The sequence below is a fragment of the Pocillopora verrucosa genome, chromosome 7 (assembly GCF_036669915.1).
Source record: "Pocillopora verrucosa isolate sample1 chromosome 7, ASM3666991v2, whole genome shotgun sequence".
Taxonomy (NCBI): domain Eukaryota; kingdom Metazoa; phylum Cnidaria; class Anthozoa; order Scleractinia; family Pocilloporidae; genus Pocillopora; species Pocillopora verrucosa.
The window spans coordinates 21,435,391-21,451,401 of NC_089318.1; the positions used below are offsets into that span (position 1 = coordinate 21,435,391).

Genomic DNA, 16,011 nt, shown 5'->3' on the forward strand with positions numbered 1-16,011 from the left:
GCCCTGCCAAACGCAAAAAATGATGCACTCGCCTGCACAGTCGTTTAAATGGATAATCTCTTTTACGATCCGCGAATTTGAATAATGAATGTACATGTTAAATCGTGGGATTCAAAAGCACCTTATTCAGAGGAGATTTTGATAAAATTACGGGTTAGCTGTCAGCAGAAAGGAAGCAATTACACACCATTTTTCATCTCCGGTTATCTCTTGATATCCTCATTAAAAAAAATTTTTCCAGTTTATTTTAATGTAACACATGTTCGCTTCTTTGCAGAAGCGCCTGTTTTGGAACACAAGTTCACCTTTTCATCCCAGACTTTCAAACAAAGTCTTTTAATAATAGATGAATATTAATATCTCACTGCGCCTAAAAGTGGAACGTTTGTGGTTTTCAACGACTACGAATGCGTATATTCATGCTTTAGAGAAACTTTCTGTTGATCTGTAAACTGGGTAAAGCGGGTGTGAGTAACTATCTTCCCATAAGTATAGATTTCCTGAGGAATTTCGAGAAAATAAGATCTCGCAGTACGTTTCTATTCAGGTGGGGCTTGTTAGGTTACTGAAACTGACTTGACTTTTTACAACACACACTGTAATTATGCCATTTCTAGCATACATGAAATAATTACGCGCTTCTGATTGGCTAAAAACTAGTGCATTTTTCATGTAACACGAATGCAAACTTGCAACACGAGTGCAAATTACAAATAGAGCGCGCTGTCAAAATTTCATCTGTTTTGACCTTGTGTGATGCTTTTACGTGTAAATTTATTAATATTTAATAACATGACTTCTACTGGAATTTGATGTACATAAGCACTTGAAAATTTTTCAAAGACTTCAAATTGCATTCGCCCTACGGGCTGATGCAATTATGTTATCTTTAAAAAAATTTTACTCGTGCTAACCAACACCATATTGCACTGGAAACTTTCATAAAACTTTCTTAACGGGCGTTATTATGAAGAAAAGTTTTCCCCATGATAAATTTAAAAGTTCTGCGGAAACGTCGGATCGCTATCTAATAATTTCCCTTTCCGTGCCACAACGGTGATAGCTGTACAGATACCACGTTTGAATGTGCCTGTAAGAAAAGGCATGATATCTGAATATTGCGAGACAGGGAGACACAAATCGTCCGCTGATACATAGGAAAAAAAAACTTGTCAACGGCACCGATGTCAAGGAAAATCTCAGTGAAATTAATTATCTTAACTTTTTTCACAATTTTTATAGAACGTGTATTTGTGAAATTTCGTCTTTGGCAATTTTTTCCTGATCGAGACTTTTAAATGCAGCCTACAGCACAAACGATTGAGGCTTCTGACGACCGTATAACGTGGTTGCAAAATTTTCGCCAATCTTCAAAGGAGCCGACGTCCTGCCTCAGAAGTTTCCAAATTTTAGCAAACCAAACAATCTTCTTTTTTAACCGCTAAGCTGTCATGTTATGCAAGATATCTCTGGATAAAATTTCTTTAGGAAAAAAATACTTTAGTCCGCTTGTATTTGGCGTGCGATGGCAGGATTTTCTTCTTTCATCTGACCCTTTTTCTTTTGAGGGAAACGCATCTGATTTCCACTTTCACTAAATGTCTGTGATTCGTACCCTGAGTACGGTTCTATTGGCAGCAATTTGGAGAACAAATAGTTTCAACGAGAAATTCTCCTCCCATCGCAAGTATCGAAGCCATCAAAAAGTAACGCAAGCGTCAACCACAACGCATAAAGGTCAGGAGGAAAAAAGGATCTGTTCTTGTGTAGCAATTCGCGCGAGACTTTTTTCAATTTCTTCTAGAGCAAGATGGGTTTGTGATTGACATATGGATCAATCAGTGGACTTTTGGTCAAGGGATTTTAGTTTGAGGCTACCGCGGCCAAAATTAGGAAAACGCGAAATTATTGCCAATATTTGACTTGCGAAAAATTGGATAATATGTTAATTCGCTCTAAAGAAATTCGTCTCTGAGACTCCAAAATCAAGGGCGATTTTATGTATATTTGTGATCTCCTGGATCACACGAGCAAGTTAATGAAGCAATCTTTCTTAAGTTTGCAAATTAAAGGTCGCACTTATCTTACTCTGCTAGCTGACAGATTTTTTATTTAAACAAACAAAAAACCTCGAAATTAGGACAATAGCGTTTGGAGACACTTACCAAGTGTACCAAGCTATTGGATCAAGACACGAGCAGCCCAATATCATATAAATTACCTCACGTATGACACACAGGAAAAATCTTTCATCACAAACAGAACTAAAAACTCACTTAACTTTACAGTGTCAGACTCACTCCTAGCAGATGACCGCGGATCATTCGATCGCGCAGAAGCCATCATGTCCGCAATTTTCCATTTGCTCCTCCTGACATCTCTTGCAGCCAAATCTTTCTCAGGTTAGATTGTCTTTATTCCCTTTATAATATTCTAGTTTTTTTGGCAATAGTGGCTAAACCTGTTGAGTTATTAGCTTCAGAATTTTTTCCAAGAATACCAGACATTTTATAAATTGAGGCACAAGTCCTGGGGGTAAACTTGTTTCTTAGACAAAGGAGAAGTTAATGATTTTTTATATTATTATTATTTTCTTGCTGAAACTAACTACTAAACTAGTAGTTGAAATAAGGCCTGAAAAAAATCAGGCCCGCACGGGATTTAAACCCATGACCTCTGTGATACCGGTGCAGCGCTCTACCAACTGAGCTTACAAGCCAACTGGGAGCTGGTCATTATGTTGGATCCAAATAAACCTTCAGGCCTTATTTCAAATACTAGTTCAGTAGTGTTCATAACTGCGAAGATCGCTTATATTCATTTCTTCTTCCGCAGTGTACATATATGATTTCCATATATTTACAGTCATTAGAAACTAAAGTATTTCAACAACCTTATCGAGAATTTCTATCCCTTTTTTTGCTGAACTGGTGCGGGCAGCTGAAGTGGCGGAAATGAAACTAAAGCTTTTTTCTAATATGGCTGAAAAAAAAAGACAAGGTTACCCCCGATTTTTTACATCCTCGCCGATAATTCAAAACCTACGATATTTCAGAATAACTCTTCTCCCTTTCAGTTAATTTACAGTCGCTTTCTCAAGCTCTCAACATTAAGAAACTAAACAAAACCGGTTTTAGCCACATGCACTCCTTGTAGCAATTATCATGGTTCCAACTAAGTGCTTTCAAGCCGTATTTTCCGAGGGAAACAAGTGACAAATCTGCTACTAAGTCAAAACAAACTAAAAGCCCTTTTTTCATAATCGAAGTGTCTGAAATTGCTGTAAGTCAAATAAGAAAGGTTCTGTCGATTTGTTGTATTTATCTGAGTTTTTCGTAGTATATTGGTAAAACCTTTCAAAGTTTTCAAAGAGTTTCCTGGTAAAAACAAACAATGGCGACTTGGCCAATTTATTAACTTGAAGTTGTAATAATTATGAGCTTTAAGTTTTTTTTTTGTTGTTTTGTTACCTTTTTTTTTAAAATAGAGATGATTCCAGATATTTCATCATCGCCTTTGAAGAAGAATTTGTCTCCAACTTCATTCAAACTTAGAGTTCCAGTTTTCACAAAATTATACATACAAATATCTATTGGGGCTGTGGAAATACATTTATATTAGGAAGTAAAATGTTTCAAAAGAACTTTTGGCCCAATTTTAAATCGACCTTTGAGAATTCACACAATTAGATAACCCGAATTTTTCTCAGGCTTCTTTTTAACAATTTCTTTCATCACATGCAGCTCACCTGAGCGGATCATATCTTCACTTTTACATTATAACATGGGTTGTGGTTGTCATCGTGTTAAATAACAATTTCAAAAGAGAATTGTAATCGTTTGCCTCACGATGTGGTCGATTCGGATGTGGAGTTTTATTTATTTGAGAATCAGAAAACGATCGCGTCGGAGATTGCTGCCTCTTCTGTCTCCGTTCTCGGAGACAGAAAAGGACATAGCGTTACAATTGAACACATTTATCAGATGTCAAATGCTGCAAGAAGCCTTACTCCACCAGGGAGAGACATGCAGAGAGTTCTTGTCTCAGTTTAAGTATTGCAATAGCAATTTGGTTAACATCCATTTTATTCTCCTCGATCCAGGAATAAAAAGTGCTGACCAAGATTGGGGCCCTTCTGACCGAGCAGCTGAACAAAGCTATTTTCTTGAAGAGGAGTTCCATTATCTGGACGTTACTCAGATCAGAAAGTTGGCGATATTCGACATGTTTCATTGCGCCCTGGCGTGCCTCCGAAATAATTTGTGCCTCTCTTTAAACATGGCCACCTCTCATGGAACAGACGGAAAACTTTGGTGCGAATTACTGTCTTCTGATAAAAACAGAAACGCTGGGAACTACCACAAAAACACGAGTTCGCATCATTTTTTCATTCTGCGGGTAAGAACACTTTAACCATTGTGTTATAATTCTAACGCAAGGCATTTACAAGTGAATACATCCAAAAGTACTCGCTCTCGACGAGGTATGCTTATTCACAGCTATTGAAAGTACTGTTCAAGCATTCACTGGGTGGTCTCAACAGTCATTTCCTCTCTTTCAGTCTCCTTGTTCTTCATCGCCGTGTCAAAACGGAGGAACCTGCATCCCGAATTTCAGCTCCAACACTATTAACTGTCTTTGTAAAGAAAGTTTCGTTGGAGAATTTTGCGAAAAAGGTAATTCACGAATATGTTTGAAATATCCCACTCTCCCTCTTCCTTACTTTTTTAACAATAGAATACATGCGGCTCTAACATCACACTGTATCTTTCAGCTGTAAAATCATGCAAGGAAATATATGATGCAAACAAGTAAGAGGCTTTCACTACTTGCTCTTTTAAACAGGTCGTTTCTAAAATCTTATCTTCTGTGACACTGGAGACGCAGAGGTGGCCAGCTGGTGAAAACCACGTTGGATCTTAAGAACGGAGTTTGGCAACATATCAGTCAGGAAGTTTAATAAGTACAAATGATAAAGATTGGCATCATAAGAGAGTCAATTACTTATGTATCTACTCCTCTTGTATATTAACAGATCAAACGTGAGTAAACTGGTTACTCTTCATCTGGGCTCACAGCCAACGACAGTTCTTTGCCACATGGGAGATTTTGGATGCGGAGATGGAGGATGGACGCCAGTTATGAAGATTAACGGCAACAAGGTACCATGTGGAATCGATCTTCTATCGATTAAATGTCATGATCTTTCACTGGGAGGTATTCATCGACAACGTGAACGATTGGGTCGTATGATTTTTGGGGGATGAGTTGTCACTAACGGAGTATAAAGGGGAGGACCAAATAAATTTGACTGCCAATGAAAGGGGATTACTATAGCACAAAAGAGCCCAAGAGATAAATAATGACCGTTACCTAAATTGGCTCCAATTGACTGCGCATGAATATTGATGACGAAATAATGCCACACGTCATTTCACCAAGTCATACATATTTCATGATCATTAGCTTCCCCTCATTGCCAAGTAAATCCTAGCGAAGACAAACAGCTAAATTTATGATCGTCACAATCTGTCTTAAGGATAATACGAGGAAAAAACAAAAAACCAGTAAAAACTTTTTATCATATTATAAACTATTCTCCCAGAGTACCTTTCACTACGATTCTGGTTACTGGAGTAATAAAATTGAATACAACATTGCTGGAGGGGAGACTGGATTCGATTCACAAGAGACCAAGTTGCCTACTTTCTGGGACACATCCTTCTCAAAGATCTGTCTCAGCATGAAGATCGGCGGACAGATCAGGTTCATTGTAATTAACATGACGGCTAACTCTCTTTACTCACTGATCGCTGACGGGAAAAAGCGAAGCACCTCATTGGGTCGTGACACGTGGAAGAAGCTTATTGGCTCAGAGGCCTCGTTGCAGGTTTACTGTAACACGGAAGGGTTCAATATGATCTGTAGTGGGTCTGATAACTCCAAAGCAAGAATCGGCATCACTTCTAACAACCAGGATGACTGCTTCTCTTGCGACTCCAGGATTGGATTTGGTACAGGAGGACAATATGATCGCTATAACACCTGTGGAAACGAGGCTACTCGTGAACCGGATAATGGAGATAAACACATTAAAGCCATGGGTTACATTTTGGTTTACTGAAACCAAAGGAAAAGCACTGAAAGTTCATTAAGTTGTTAAGATTACATTCAGAACGATTCAGTAATCAATAAAAAGGTTTATTCAAAAATCTTAAAAGATGAGTTTTTTTTGTTCTACACATCAGTGACTCTTCAATTTACTCGAGCCTTTTTTCGGTTGTCTCGTAAGGCTGGAACGTCTTCCGCACATTTTTTGAAGGAAGAGCACTTGTCAGCGAAGATTCAAATCGTTCTCCGATACATTTGAAAATAAAACTTGACAACGGCACCGATTTCGAGGAAAAACTCGATAATGTAGATGTCTATCATGAATCTTCACCATTTGTATGTCTTGTAAAGATATCTGCATGACACGACTTCCGTCCCTATTGAATTTTCCAACAGCATATGCCACACGACATACTGCACAACAGCATATAGGTGACGCGTACTCAATCGACCTCATCACCTAAAGAAGACTAACAGTATGCAGTCGAACGTCGCCATCCACATCCGAAGTGACCATATCGTGATACAAACCATAATATTATAGTGTCTTATGATGAAAAGATTATTTACTACGATGACAAAACCCAATCTTTTTTACCATAAAGAACTTGTAGTTATGCTTTATGAGGAGATTCTGATAAAATTACGGGTTAGTTGTCAGCAGAAAGGACGCAATTATACACCATTTTTCATCTCCGGTTATCTCTTGATATCCTCATTAAAACTTCCTTGAATGGCCTTTTGCAACTGACATCATGAAATAAAAAAGTGACAAATTTCCTAAAAGTTTCAAACGAGAGAAAGGTGTCGCGGTTCTAAATTATCTTAAATGGCCAGTTTAAACGATAATTACCCGAGACATAAATCAAAGTTTAAGAAGCCTTAAGAGTTGCCAATATTGAGATCACTATACCTTGTGAAAAAAAGTCAATTGTTTCTTTCATTTTGACTTAAAAGCTAGAACTCTGAAAGAAAAGTAGAATGTCTAAAATGGCTGCAGATACGGAACAACAGCTGAAGAAACACACAAAGGAGTCTCCCATGTTGTTTTCAAGCCGACGTCGAAAGACAGGTGCCCCTGAAAATTTGGACAACACTAAAAAAAGTGTTTTTCTAATTTCTTTTAATATAACGCATATTTGCTTCTTTGCAGAAGCGCCTGTTTTGGAACATAAGTTCACCTTTTCATCCTAGACTTTCAAACAAAGTCTTTTAATAATAGATGAATATTAATATCTCACTGCGCCTAAAAGTGGAACGTTCGTGGTTTTCGACGACTAAGAATGCGTATATTCATGCTTGAAAGACACTTTCTGATGGTCTGTAAACTGGGAAGTGTGTGTGAGTAACTGTCTTCCCATAAATATAGATTTCCTGAGGAATTTCGAGAAATAAGAGCTCGCAGTACGTTTCTATTCAGGAGGGGCTTGTTAGGTTAGCAAGTTACTAATAGAGCGCACTGTCAAAATTCCATCTGTTTTGACCTTCTGTGATGCTTTTACGTGTAAATTATTAATATTTAATAACATGATTTCTACTGGAATTTGGTGTACATAAGCACTTGTAAATTTTTTTAAAGACCTCAAATTGCACTCGCCCTACAGGCTGATGCAATTATGTTATCTTTAAAAAATTTTACTTGTGCTAACCAACACCATATTGCACTCGAAACTTTCATAAAACTTTCTTATCGGGCCTTATTATGAAGAAAAGTTTTCCCCATGATAAATTTAAAAGTTCTGCGGTAAAGTAAAATTAATATTCCCTTTCCGTGCCACAACGGTGGTAGCTGAACAGATACCACTTTTGAATGTGCCTTTAAAAAAAGGCTTGATATGTGAATATTGCGAGACAGGGAGACTCAAATCGTCCGCTGGTACATTAGAAAATAAAACTTGTCAACGGCACCGATGTCAAGGAAAATCTCAGTGAAATTAATTTTTATCTTAACTTTTTTCACAATTTTTATAGAACGTGTATTTGTGAAATTTCGTCTTTGACAATTTTTCCCTAATCAAGACTTTTAAATGCAGCCTGCAGCACAAACGATTGAGGCTTCTGACGACCGTATAACGTGGTTGCAAAATTTTCGCCAATCTTCAAAGGACCCGACGTCCTGCCTCAGAGGTTTCCAAATTTTTGCAAAACAAACAATCTTCTTTTTTAACCGCTAAGCTGTCATGTTATGCAAGATATCTCTGGATAAAATTTCTTTAGGAAAAAAATGCTTTGGTCCGCTTGTATCTGGCGTGCGATGGCAGGATTTTCTGCGTTCATCTGACCCTTTTTTCTTTTGAGGGAAACGCATCTGAGCTCCACTTTTACTCAAATGTCTGTGATTCGTACCCTGAGTACGGTTATACTGACAGCAATTTGGAGAACACATAGCTTCAACGAGAAATTCTCTTCCCATCGCAAGTATCGAAGCCATCAAAAGTAACGCAAGCGTCAACCACAACGCATAAAGGTCAGGAGGAAAAAAAGGATCCGTTCTTGTGTAGCAATTCGCGCGAGACTTTTTTCAATTTCTTCTAGAGCAAGATGGGTTTGCAATTGACATATGGATCAATCAGTGGACTTTTGGTTAAGGGATTTTGGTTTGATGCGACCGCGGCCAAAATTTGGAAAACGCAAAGTTATTGCCAATATTTGACTTGTGAAAAATTGGATAATATGTTAATTTGCTCTAATGCAATTCGTCTCTGAGACTCCAAAATCAAGGGCGATTTTATGTATATTTGTGTTCTCCCGGATCACACGAGCAAGTTAATGAAGCAATCTTTCTTAAGTTTGCAAATTAAAGGTCGCACTTATCTTACTCTGCTTGCTGACAGATTTTTTATTTAAACAAACAAAAAAACTCGAAATTAGGACAATATCGTTTGGAGACACTTACCAACTGTACCAAGCCATTGGATCAAGACACGAGCAGCCCACTATCATATAAATTACCTCACGTATGACACACAGGAAAAATCCTTTATCACAAACAAAACTAAAAACTCACTTAACTTTACAGTGTCAGACTCACTCCTAGCAGATGACTGCGGATCATTCGATCGCGCAGAAGCCATCATGTCCGCAATTTTCCATTTGCTCTTCCTGACATCTCTTGCAGCCAAATCGTACTCAGGTTAGATTGTCTTTATTCCCTATATAATATTCTAGTTTTTTTAGTAATAGTGGCTAAACCTGCTGAGTTATTAGCTTCAGAATTTTTCCAAGAATACCAGACGTTTTTCAAGTCCTAGAGGTAAACTTGTTTATTAGACAAAGAAGTTAATGATTTTTTACATTATTATTATTTTTTTGCTGAAACTAACTACTAAACTAGTAGTTGAAATAAGGCCTGAAAAAAAATCAGGCCCGCACGGGATTTAAACCCATGAACTCTGTGATACCGGTGCAACGCTCTACCAACTGAGCTAACATGCCAACTGGGAGCTGGTCATTATGTTGAATCCAAATAAACTTTCAGGCCTTATTTCAAATACCAGATCAGTAGTGTTCATAACTGCGAAGATCACTTATATTCGTTTCTTCTACCGCAGTGCACATGATGCACATGATTTCCATATATTTACAGTCATTAGAAACTAAAGTATTTCAACAACCTTATCGAGAATTTCTATCCTTTTTTTTGCTGAGCTGGTGCGGGCAGCTGAAGTGGCGAAATGAAATTAAAGCTTTTTTCTAATATGGCTGAAAAAATAAAAGTTTACCCCCGATTTTTTAAATCCTCGCCGATAATTTAAAACCTACCATATTTCAAGATAACTCTTCTCCCTTTCAGCTAATTTACAGTCGCTTTCTCAAGCTCTCAACATTTAGAAACTACACAAAGCCGGTTTTAGCCACATGCACTCCTTGTAGCAATTATCATGGTTCCAACTAAGTGCTTTCAAGCCGTATTTTCCGATGGAAACAAGTGACAAATCTGCTACTAAGTCAAAACAAACTAAAAGCCCTTTATATTCGAAGTGTCTGAAATTGCTGTAAGTCAAATAAGAAAGGTTCTGTCGATTTGTTGTATTTATCTGAGTTTTTCGTAGTATATTGATAAAACCTTTCAAAGTTTTCAAAGAGTTTCCTGGTAAAAACAAACAATAGCGACTTGGCCAATTTATTAACTTCAAGTTGTAATAATTATGAGTTTAAGTTTTTTTGTTGTTGTTTTGTTACCTTTTTTAAAAAAAGAGATGATTTGAGATATTTCATCATCGCCTTTGTAGAAGAATTTGTCTCTAACTTAATTCAAACTTAGAGTTCCAGTTTTCACAAAATTATACATACAAATATCTATTGGGGCTGTGGAAATACATTTATATTAGGAAGTAAAATGTGTTAGAAGAACTTTTGGCCCAATTTCAAATCGAGCTGTGAGAATCGACACAATTATATAAAACATGTCAACTTTTGAAAGGCGTGGAAACCCGAATTTTTCTCAGGCTTCTTTTTGGCAATTTCTTTCATCACATGGAGCTCACCTGAGCGGATCATATCTTCACTTTTATATTATAACATGGGTTGTGGTTGTCATCGTGTTAAATAACAATTTCAAAAGAGAATTGTAATCGTTTGCCTCACGATGTGGTCGATTCGAATGTGGAGTTTTATGTATTTGAGAATCAAAAAACGATTGCATTGGAGATTGCTGCCGGAGATTGCTGCCGGAGATTGCTGCCTTTTCTGACTCCGTTCTCGGAGACAGAAAAGGGCATAGCGTTACGATTAAACACATTTATCATATGTCAAATGCTGCAAAAAGCCTTACTCCACCAGGGAGAGACATGCAGAGAGTTCTTGTCTCAGTTTAAGTATTGCAATAGCAATTTGGTTAACATCCATTTTATTCTCCTCGATCCAGGAATAAAATGTGCTGACCAAGATCGGGGCACCTCTGACCGAGCAGCTGAACAAAGCCTTTTTCTTGAAGAGGAGTTCCATTATTTGGACGTTACTCAGATCAGAAAGTTGGCGATATTCGACATGTTTCATTGCGCCCTGGCGTGCCTCCGAAATAATTTGTGCCTCTCTTTAAACATGGCCACCTCTCATGGAACAGACGGAAAACTTTGGTGCGAATTACTGTCTTCTGATAAAAACAGAAACGCTGGGAAATACCACAAAAACACGAGTTCGCATCATTTTTTCATTGTGCGGGTAAGAAAACTTTAACCATTGTGTTATAATTCTAACGCAAGGCATTAACAAGTGAATACATCCAAAAGTACTCGCCCTCGACTAGGTATGCTTATTCACAGCTATCGAAAGTACTGTTCAAGCATTCACTGGGTGGTCTCAACAGTCATTTCCTCTCTTTCAGTCTCCTTGTTCTTCATCGCCGTGTCAAAACGGAGGAACCTGCATCCCGAATTTCAGCTCCAACACTATTGACTGTCTTTGTAAAGAAAGTTTCTTTGGAGAATTTTGCGAAAAAGGTAATTCACGAATATGTTTGAAATATCCCACTGTCTCCCTCTTCCGTACTTTTTTAACAATAGAATACATGCGGCTCTAACATCACACTGTATCTTTCAGCTGTAAAATCATGCAAGGAAATATGTGAGGCAAACAAGTAAGAGGCTTTCACTGCTTGCTCTTTTTAACAGATCTTTTCTAAAATCTTATCTTCTGTGACACTGGAGATGCAGAGGTGGCCAGTTTGCTACAGCCACGTTGGATCTTAAAAACAGAGTTCGGCGACACATCAGTCAGGAAGTTTAATAAGTACAAATGATAAAGCTTGGCATCATAAGAGAGTCAAATACTTATGTATCTACTCCACTTGTATATTAACAGATCAAACGTGAGTAAATTGGTTTCTCTTCATCTGAGCTCACAGCCAACTACAGTTCTGTCACATGGGAGATTTTGGATGCGGAGATGGAGGATGGACGCCAGTCATGAAAATTAACGGCAACAAGGTACCATGCAGAATCGATTTTTTATCGATTGCGTGCCATTATCGACCACTTGAGACATATTTTTCCACATGTGCTGACTGACTTATTAACAACGAGGGCGACTTCCGCTCTCTTTTAATGTCTCCGGCTGACATCTCTTTGACTAAGTGGACAGATACTATATCTCAAATGGGTTGGGAGGGAGGAATCGTCTCAAATTGTCTAAAAACGAGCAGAATAACACGGTGGATAGTTAGAAAACCAGTAATTAATTTATATCATATTATAAATTATTCTCCCAGAGAACCTTTCACTATGATTCTGGTTACTGGAGTAATAAAACGGAATACAACACTGCTGGAGGGGAGACTGGATTCGACTCACAAGAGACCAAGTTGCCTACTTACTGGGACACATCCTTCTCCAAGATCTGTCTCGGTATGAAGATCGGTGAACAGATCAGATTCATTGTAATCAATATGAAGGCCAGCTCTCTTTACTCACTGATCGCTGACGGAAAATACCGAAACACCTCGTTGGGTCGTGACTCGTGGAAGACACTCATTGGCTCAGAGGCCTCCCTGCAGTCTCACTGTAACAAGGAAGGGTTTAACGTTCTGTGTGGCAAGTCTCAATTCTCCAAAGCGAGAATCGGCATCGCTACTAACAACCAGGATAATTGCCTCTCTTGCAACTCCAGAATTGGGTTTGGTGCAGGAGGGAAATCTGATGACAGTAACACATGTGGAAACGAGGCTTTTGGTTTCACGGATAATGGAGATAAACACATTAAAGCCAGGGGTTACATTTTGGTTTACTGAAACCAAAGAAAAACACGGAAAATTTATTGAAATGTTAAGATTAGATTCAGAACGATTCAGTAATAAATAAAAACGTTTATTCAAAAATCGTAAAAGATAAGGTTATTTTTTTGTTCACATCAATGACTCTTCAATTCACTCGAGCATTTTTTCGGTTGTCTCGTTAGACAGGAACGTCTTTCGCACATTTTTTGAAGGAAGAGCACTTTTCAACTTGACAACGGCACCGATTTCGAGGAAAAACTCGATAATATTGAAGTCTATCGTGAATTTTGACCGTCCGTGTGTCTTGTAAAAATATCTGCATGACACGACTTCCTTCCTTGTTGAATTTTCCAACAGCATATGCCACACAGCATAATGCACCTCATGGCCTGAAGCAGACAACGTCGCCATCCACATTCGAAGTGACCACATCGTGAGACAAACGACACTAATATTCTCTTATGATGAAAATCTAACTTGAGCTCGAATTCAGACTCGATAATTCGGAATTCACCCAGAAAAAATCTGGGATACCGTAATCTACCATGGGACCTTACAGTTTTATTCCCTTTTAGATCCCGTTTTAAGTAAAAAAAAAAATTAAACTAGATTCAGTTTTTTCCAAGAATCAGAGGGAAAATTGAGAGAAACTTAATTTTCAAATCGATTTTACGCTTTCAACAAAAGCTTTCCAATCCTGCGACAACAGTCTGCTTTGAGTTACAGATAGCTCTACCTTCTTCATTTCTTCTCCATTTTTAACAGTACAATTTATCTCTAACATCAGTTTCTACCTTTAAGCTGTAAAATCATGCAGGGAGGTTTATGATGCAAACAAGTAAGTGGCATTAACTCCTTGCTCGTTGAAACTCATTTAGTGCAATAATTTTATCATACGTAAAATTGAGGTGATGCAAATTAAAGAGAGATGCTTCACCGAAACATTTTCATTTGCGTAATGATGAAGGTGATTTAAAAGGCTTCCTAACAAACTTTGAAAAATTATTTTTACAAGTATCTGTCACAATCTGACATTTGTCAATTAGAGAGCGCGTAAGAAAAGAAAAAAAAAGCGCATGCACACTTTTGAAAAACAACGAAACTAGCTCGGCAACGACTGCCACCACAATGTTTTCTTCAAAAACGGTTAATGATCTTACGGAAATTATTATTCACTCTCATCAACGATTAATTCATGTACGAAGATTTATCCCTGTTCATTAAGTAAACGGCGAGGAAAGTAATTGTAAGTAAATTCGAGCTTTTTATTTCGAAGTTGTGAGAATTTGCTCGTTTGTTTACTGCAATGGCGTGTGTAAATCTGGTCTTTCCTCCACAAAAACTCAATTCGGATGATACACTCCAACGAGACACATGGGGATTTAATACGGCCTTCTCTTATTGAATTCCTTAAGTTTCTGTTTGGCAGCTTACGGTACAAATATCCAAATTGAACGGACTTGAAAATACTTAAAAATACTGCCCAGCCGGTAAAACGAGATCTATTTATGAAAAATGGCAACGAATGAAGGGATGTACTAGGCGACTCACGAAAGCGTTACCGTGGCCCGTGGGCAGAGATAGGAAAATACTGACCGGGTAAAGAACCAATCAGATTGCAGGATTCGTTACCATGCCCTCTGAAAAAAAAATAAACAATGATATGAATTCCTCTGATCAAAAGAGAAAAGGACCTCTGTTCTTTCTCCAGCTGCACTTAAACAGATCAAACGTGAGTAAACTTGTCTTCATCCTTTGGGGCTCAGAGCCAACCTCTGTTCTTTGTCACATGGGGGATTTGAATGCGGACATGGAGGATGGAGGCCAGTCAAGGAGATTAACAGTAACAAGGTACTTTGCGGAATCGATTTTCTATCGATTAAGTGTCATGATCTTCTACTAAAGGTTATTCATAACTGTAACAAGGAATTGTACAATGTTATATGTGACGAGTCTCCTTACTCCAAAGCAAAAATCGGCATTACTACCAAACCCAATGAGGGTGAGGGGAATTCGATGACTCCAACACTCGTGGAAACGAGGCTTCTCGCTCCGGAACAGATAATGGAGATAAACATATCAGAGCAATTGGATGCATTTTAGTTGAGAACAAAACGAAATAAAAATAGTCAGGAATAGAGAGCTCGCTCGTTTAAAAGGTAATGGTTGGAATCATAACGATTCGAAAGTTTGAACGGAAAGTAGATTAAAGAGAGTTTTTCAACTGTAATAGTGTGAGATTCTTATTCTTGTCATTTTCATTGGTCACTCTTCAATTTTGGCGAGGATTTTGTCTGTAGAATCGTAAATCTAAGATTACTTTGGTATATTTTCTTTGCCGAATGCAATTCTCACTTCTCAAACACTTAAAACACTACAACTAGTGTTCGAATTCCCCTCGTCGATTCCACTGTAAGAAATAACCTGTGCCATCCAAGCTTCGACTCTAATGTGAAGTACAAATCAAATAACATAACCGCTTCATTTTCGAGGCAATATCACGCTGGTATTTTGACATTCGGATCGACAAGAACGGTGATCAGGAATTGATCGCTACGTTTACCTCATAAACGTGATCGCTGACCAGCCGCTGAGTGAAAACAGTACGGCTCAGTGGTGAGGGGCGGGGTGAGGGGTGGGTGCAGGCAGATTATCAGAAGATTTTTTGGGAACATTCGTACATATGCATTTAGGTATCATGATAAACATTAGGATTCTCAGTCTTAATGCGAAGGCATGCTTCGTGTTGCAGACAACTTTTGTTTTACTTAGTATTCCTTTTTTTCTTTCAAATACATTTCGTTCCAAATAGGACTAGCATCAATTCATAGATTTGCAAACAAATCTTTACCACGTAAATAAATGTGTTTAGATAATCGAGATAACCATTGAACCTCTTATATCGCGCCAAAAATAACGTTTCTTGTCTTTGCCTATCTCTGAGAGCATGGAGCGGCAAAGACGCGAGACACGAGTCTCGAGTCTCGCGGCTTCTCCATGCTCACAGGATACGCGTGACCGCACTATCTTCAAGAAAAATAAGAGACTGCTCGGAGTCTGTAATCCGTTCAACCATTTCATAAGAGTGACGCGAGTCTTTTCAATTGAGTGAAAAAGTCACAAACCCATTCTTTACCTCACGAGCGTAACCACTGACCACTCACGAATTACAGAAGGCTTTTCCTTTG

General features: G+C 38.1%; 1 protein-coding gene and 1 pseudogene across 1 annotated transcript; both read left to right on the forward strand.

Annotated features, from left to right (window-relative positions):
• Positions 1–2,301: 2,301 nt before the first annotated feature.
• On the forward strand, positions 2,302–6,124 carry LOC131781462 (uncharacterized). The gene is made up of 6 exons (XM_066170284.1): positions 2,302–2,402; positions 4,103–4,398; positions 4,562–4,676; positions 4,775–4,811; positions 5,036–5,162; positions 5,606–6,124. Exons 1-6 carry the CDS (start codon positions 2,345–2,347, stop codon positions 6,122–6,124), a joined length of 1,152 nt encoding a protein of 383 aa, XP_066026381.1. The 5' UTR covers positions 2,302–2,344.
• Positions 6,125–9,143: 3,019 nt separating this feature from the next.
• On the forward strand, positions 9,144–12,847 carry LOC131781461 (uncharacterized; annotated as a pseudogene).
• Positions 12,848–16,011: the final 3,164 nt, after the last annotated feature.

Bases quoted from the DNA above. Each gene is read 5' to 3' on its own strand.
- LOC131781462 (XM_066170284.1), top strand. From the start codon at position 2,345: ATGTCCGCAATTTTCCATTTGCTCCTCCTGACATCTCTTGCAGCCAAA. The intron at 4,677-4,774 runs GTAATTCACGAA...TGTATCTTTCAG, and splicing joins TGGAGAATTTTGCGAAAAAG to CTGTAAAATCATGCAAGGAA. The intron at 5,163-5,605 runs GTACCATGTGGA...CTATTCTCCCAG, and splicing joins TGAAGATTAACGGCAACAAG to AGTACCTTTCACTACGATTC.